At 36.3% G+C, this 6287-nt stretch overlaps 1 protein-coding gene across 23 annotated transcripts in view; it reads left to right on the forward strand.

The window, feature by feature from the left end:
- Positions 1-6287, forward strand: part of DLG1 (discs large MAGUK scaffold protein 1) — a 241839-nt gene that overhangs the window by 165911 nt on the left and 69641 nt on the right. For all 23 annotated transcript variants that reach the window (XM_019723532.3, XM_074329838.2, XM_019723561.3 and 20 more), the window contains 2 exons: positions 41-161; positions 5802-5958. In XM_019723532.3, coding sequence (XP_019579091.3) covers positions 41-161; positions 5802-5958 — 278 coding nt within the window. The remainder of the gene's footprint in view (positions 1-40; positions 162-5801; positions 5959-6287) is intronic.

A 6287-nucleotide genomic window follows, 5' to 3' on the forward strand; every position in this document is an offset into this window, starting at 1 on the left:
TTTCATTTTTCAAGCATTTTTCACTTTCTTTATTTTGAAGCTGCTTCTCAGCCTGTTGATAACCATGTTAGCCCATCTTCCTACTTGGGCCAGACACCAGCATCACCATCCAGATACTCACCTGTTTCAAAAGCAATGCTTGGAGATGATGAAATTACACGGTAAGGAACTGAACATTCCTCCTTCTTACATAAAGCCAACTGTTAGATGGAGTTATAATCAGCCAAGTAAGATAGCCATAATTTTCAGGACTGAAAAATTTTATTGACACATGATGAACGTAGACCTTAATTTTTTTCATTGGAGCACTCATTGAAGAGCCTGAAATGTAGAGAGATTCTTATATTCCACGTAAATCACTATTCTTTATTTAATAATTGCTTTTTTTAAATGATAGATAAATTATCCTTAGAAATTAGCTTAGGTAAAAGTTCAGAATATATTTATGCATACTTAAAACTAATTTTTCATATATTTTTATTTAATATATACCATATATTATGGCATTTATTTTCAGAATTATATTCATGTTCAGAATTCAACAAGTGGTATTTTCTTTGCTGTATATCTTTGCTATCCTAACACCTAAAATTTACTTTCATCTAACATTACTAACCACACTAAAGTTTGTAGGTTAACTTTCTTTTTAATCCCGAAGAACTCTTAACTGAATGGGAAAAAAATAAGTAAAAAATTATTTGAGATCTTTTTCACATTATTCAATATAGTATTAAGATACTATGCATAATTTGCTTTATAATACAAACCTTTATAATTTGTACAAGTATTTCATATTAATTACAGCATTTAACATTAAACATATGCTAATTAATGTCTGTTTTACTCGTATATTTTTTTAATTGCATTATTATTAGAATTATTATTTTTGAAACTTCGTAATTGTAATTATTTACTTGTCAGACTCCTTACTTTAGGAAGTAATCTCTTTAAGGTCATATAAGAATATTTGTCTTTGTCCTCTTCTTCAAGAGTTAGCCATATTGAGAACTTAATTTAATAGGTGCTCAGTAATTATGTTCAGAAGAAATTTAGCAGAAAGAATAGTGTTTGTGATTATGATACAAATTTTCAAAGCTCTGTCTTTAGGCTGTGCTTCTCTACTGATCTGTCATGATCTTTTTGTTGTTGTTTTCTAATCGTGCCTATTTATAGAAGTAAGGAGAAAAAATAGTTAATGGCTTATCTAATCTTTAATCTCTGCCTATTTTTTGAACTAAAAAATGTGTTATATTAGTATCCTGATTGTTGTTTCCTGTCTTTTTACTATACATCATCTCTTGTTTAGAATGTTGTATTGGACTTCGTAGTATTACACAACAGGTCTACCTGTTTTCTATAGTTTTCTGTGAAAATCAGGTGGTTGGTTACTAGATATGGCTTGCTAAAATGGTGTGTGTTTTATCACTCTTTTGGTAATTACAGTACTTTGCCCAGATAATGAAGTACAAAAACCTTTACCTTCCCATTAGAACTTCTCCACAATTTGCCCGTAAGCAATCTTTCAGAGGTTATCTCACATTACCAATTTTATGAAAAAGAAAAGAAATCCCAACAAACAGTTAGTGATTCTAAGGTTCATTTTTTTAACAGTTTTATTGAGATACGATACATATACCATACAGTTCACCCATTGAAAGTATACAACTCAGTGTTTTTTTATATATTACATTAATGTTTTTAATTACAATAAAATATATATAACATCAAATTTGCTATTTTAACCATTTTCAAATGTGCGATTCTGTTGCGTCCAGTGCAACACGGGCAGTGAGGGTGCGAGAAGGGGCGGCTTTGGGTTAAGTTTTTAAGAAAGAAACATACAGAGACTTAATGCAGTTAAATCTCAGAAGGCCAGGGGTCTCAAGTTCTGAAAGACTGGAGCCCAGAACAAAACCAACTGGAGGTTGCTTTTTTGGTTTTTTTTTTTTTTTTTAGAGGGACAGGACTTTATTGGGGAACAGTGTGTACTTCCAGGCCTTTTTTTTCCCCAAGTCAAGTTGTTGTCCTTTCAATCTTAGTTGTGAAGGGCGCAGCTCAGCTCCAGGTCCAGGTCCAGTTGCCGTTTTCTAGTTGCAGGGGGCACAGCCCACCATCCCTTGCGGGAGTCAAACCGGCAACCTTGTGGTTGAGAGGATGCGCTCCAACCAACTGAGCCATCTGGGAGCTCAGCGGCAGCTTAGCTCAAGGTGCCGTGTTCAATCTTAGTAGCAAGGGGCGCTGCCCACCATCCCTTGTGGGACTTGAGGGATTGAACTGGCAACCTTGTGGTAGAGAGCCCACTGGCCCATGTGGGAATCGAACCGGCAGCCTGCGGAGTTAGGAGCATGGAGCTCTAACCGCCTGAGCCACTGGGCCAGCCCATGGAGGTTTTTATTGATAAGTATGCAAGGGAGTAGCAGTGATTTTGGCACGGTCTGTGAAACTTACTTACCACGTTATAGAAACAACCCAAACCAGTTATGTTGATCTTCAAACAGCCGAAGGAGAAAGTCCTTGAGGTGAGGTATGCAACTCTTTTAAGGGACATATATCACATGTTGAAATTGTTTCACAGAGCTGAGCAGAGAGAGTTTAATCTTATCACTCTCAAAACTTTGTCACAATTAGGTGAGAGGGAAAAGTCAGAGCCAGCAGCCACTTTTCCCAGTCAGGGGGAGGGGGAAACAAGGCCCCTTCCCAGATCTTTCTAAGGCAGCTCTTGGGGGTCTCCATGGGGTTCCGCGTGGCTTGAGTTGTCCCCCCATGGGGAATCTTACTCATCATTGGCCGCAAACCCTCTTTTGGAGACTAAATAGAGAGAAATCTACAGTCCCAGAGATGCACAGTCTCAAAGACTATTCTTCCCTTAAGGAAAGACATGGGGGGGACAGTCTGCTAGGCTGCTGTGTGACAATACGATTCAGTGGCATTAATTGTATTTATAATATTATACAATTATCACCACTATCTATTTCCAAAACTTTTCATTACCTCAGACAAACTCTGTAACGATTAAGCGGTAACTCCCCATTTCCCTATCCTCCTAGCCCCTGGTAACCTGCAGTCTACTTTTTGTCTCTATGAATTTGCCTATTCCAGATTATTTATATAAGTAGAATCTTACAATACTTATGCTTTTGTGTCTGGCTTCTTTCACTTAGCATAATGTTTTCAGTGTTTATCCATGTTGTAGCATGTATCAAAACTTCATTCCTTTTTATGGCTAAATATTCCATTATGTGTATATAACCCATTTTGTTTATTCATCTGTTGGTGGACACCTGGGTTGTGAATAATGCTGTGATACACATTGTGAATAATGCTGATAAACATTAACATGCAAGTATTTACTACATCCCTGCTTTCAATTCCTTTAGATATATACCTATCAGTGGAATTGCTGGGTCACATGGTAACTCTATTTATGAGGAAGTACTTAACAGTTTTCTGTAACAGCCACACCATTTTACAATCCCCCCATCAATATATGAGGGTTCCAATTTTTCCACATCTTCACCAATGCTTGTTTTTTCTGTTTTGTTTTATTTTATAGTCAGTGTAGTAGGTAGGACCTTACCTCATTGTGATTTTGATGCATTTCCCTAATGACTAATGAATGATGTTGAACGTCTTTTCATGGGCTTATGTTATTTGAAAAATGAATTTATTTTCCTTTGGAAATACTGTTGGATTTCAGCAGGCTATTTTTTAATTATTATTTACTAATGTAAAATTATAATTCATACATATCTTTAAAGCATAATAGGAACCCTAAACCACGAGTCCACCATCTAACAAGGAAATAAAACATCATCAACATAGTGAAACCTATCCTGTGCCCTGATCCTATGCTGTTTCTCCCATACTGCGCCACCAAGATAACTGCTTTCCTGGATTTTGGATTTATTATTCCTTTTTTCTTCCATATATATTTGTGTATATAATTTTTCCTAAACAATGCATTATTTAGTTTTGCTGATTTTGACAAGAAAATATAATTTTATTAATCCTATAAATGAACTGGCAAAATTGATACCTATGTATGACTAGAAAACATTATAAGTTTTTTGGTTTTTTTTAAAGATTTTATTGGGGAAGTGGAACAGGACTTTATTGGGGAACAGTGTGTACTTCCAGGCCTTTTTTCCAAGTCAAGTTGTCCTTTCAATCTTAGTTTTGGAGGGTACCATTCAGCTTCAAGTTGTTGTCCTTGCAGTCTTAGTTGTGGAGGGCGCAGCTCAGCTCCAGGTCCAGTTGCCGTTGCTAGTTGCAGGGGGCGCAGCCCACCATCCCTTGCGGGAGTTGAACCGGCAGCCTTGTGGTTGAGAGGACGCGCTCCAACCAACTGAGCCATCCAGGAGCTCAGCGGCAGCTCAGCTCAAGGTGTCGTGTTCAATCTTAGTTGCAGGGGGCACTGCCCACCATCCCTTGCAGGACTCGAGCAATCGAACTGGCAACCTTTTGGTTGAGAGCGCACTGGCCCCTGTGGGAATCGAACCGGCAGCCTTCGGAGTTAGGAGCACAGAGCTCCAACTACCTGAGCCACTGGGCTGGCCCTAACGTTTTAAGTTTTGAGTAGACAAATATTTAAGAAGATTAATTACACATTATATGGAAGGATCCCTAAAATTCATTTGTAAAAGTCATTTACTTCTGTTAAGCCTTTTGTTACCAATAGCTTTCTGTGATGTTTTAGAAAATTCAGATTAAATTTTTAAAATATTTAACAAATATGATACATTCTAATCTGAAGTGATATTCTGTATTTCATTACCTAAAATAATATGCCGCTGGAATTTTCATGGTCTTACCAGAGTATTTGAATGGTTTTCACACAACTATGTATAACTGGTAGCAAATGTGAAACATTAGTGGTAACATGTATTCTGATTTCAGAGATTTTAAATGGCAGGGGGTGGGGAGGATTGCAAAAAGGTGAAACTTAGAATGGATGAAAAGCAGAGGTAGGTCGGTAGGTAGGTAGGTAGGTAGATAGATGGATGTGCCTTAAGAAATAAGGATATTATTTCATATAAAACGTCTGGAGATGGGTAATTCCAATGTTTGTGTAGCAACCCTCAGTCCATAGTGTCTCTGCTTGGTCTTACCTTCATGATTGTAATATATTCAAACCAATAATGGGATTTTATTGTTCATTCTTTTATGTGGGCGTTATTTTGGGTGAGGAGGGGAACAAATGTGCTTTTTCCTTGTTAGGGTCTGTTTTTCTTTGGGAAGTGACAGTAACATTTTCCCTCATTTTTTAGCGGCTAGGATAGTGTCATAGCCTTATCTTATTAGCAAAGGGGAAAGGGATTGCAATGGCCAGCTTAGGTTAGTCATGATTCATCCATTTGGGACTGGAAAAAGGTCCTACCTTCACTAATGCAAAGGGATGTCTACCTTTTACACCACCTAAGAAGTAGGGGCAGTGACTGCTTCATAGGTAATAAAAAGTGTGCAACATCAACTTTTCATAAGTATATGTATTTCCTGAATAGGCTCTTTATATTATTATGTTTTTAATTTCTATATTTTCTTCCTTTTGTTTTAGTTTCATGTCTGTTTTTTAACATGGGTTCTTGGGCTTTATATAAAATTAGGATTTTTTCCTTTTGACTTCTAAGCCTAATTTCTAGGCTTAGAAAGTATTTCTTTGCTCCACAATTTGAAAGCCTTTTATATTTCATTAAGCTTTCTTTATAGTTTGATAACATAAGAGTTATCAATAGGGAATTCTCATTGATAGAATGTCAAGTTCTATATAAAATTTCTAAGATATTCAATATTTTTTTTTTTAGGGAACCTAGAAAAGTTGTTCTTCATCGTGGCTCAACGGGCCTTGGCTTCAACATTGTCGGAGGTGAAGATGGAGAAGGAATATTTATTTCCTTTATCTTGGCTGGAGGACCTGCAGATCTTAGTGGAGAGCTCAGAAAAGGAGATCGTATTATATCGGTAGGATATGTTAATCCAAATAATGTTTTTATTATTTTAACTATGACCTATTAATTATTAAAACTTTTGGTTTTTACATCCTAAAGTTATGGCAGGTGTTTCAGTCATATTCTTACTATTTTACAGCTTAATTGTAGAATTACAGTGTTGTCAGAGAACGTATTCTGTATGATAGATTTTCTTTGGATATTTGACTTACTTATAAAGGGGTCAATCTATAAATGTGCTTGAAGGAAGTATGTAGTCTCTATTTGTTGACTGCAGAGTTCTGTATGTGTTTATTAAGTCAACCTTGTTACTCATTTAGTTTAGATCTTCTTTATATTTTA

The sequence above is a fragment of the Rhinolophus sinicus genome, chromosome 17 (genome assembly GCF_057876585.1).
Source record: "Rhinolophus sinicus isolate RSI-liver-muscle chromosome 17, RSI-T2T, whole genome shotgun sequence".
Taxonomy (NCBI): Eukaryota; Metazoa; Chordata; class Mammalia; order Chiroptera; family Rhinolophidae; genus Rhinolophus; species Rhinolophus sinicus.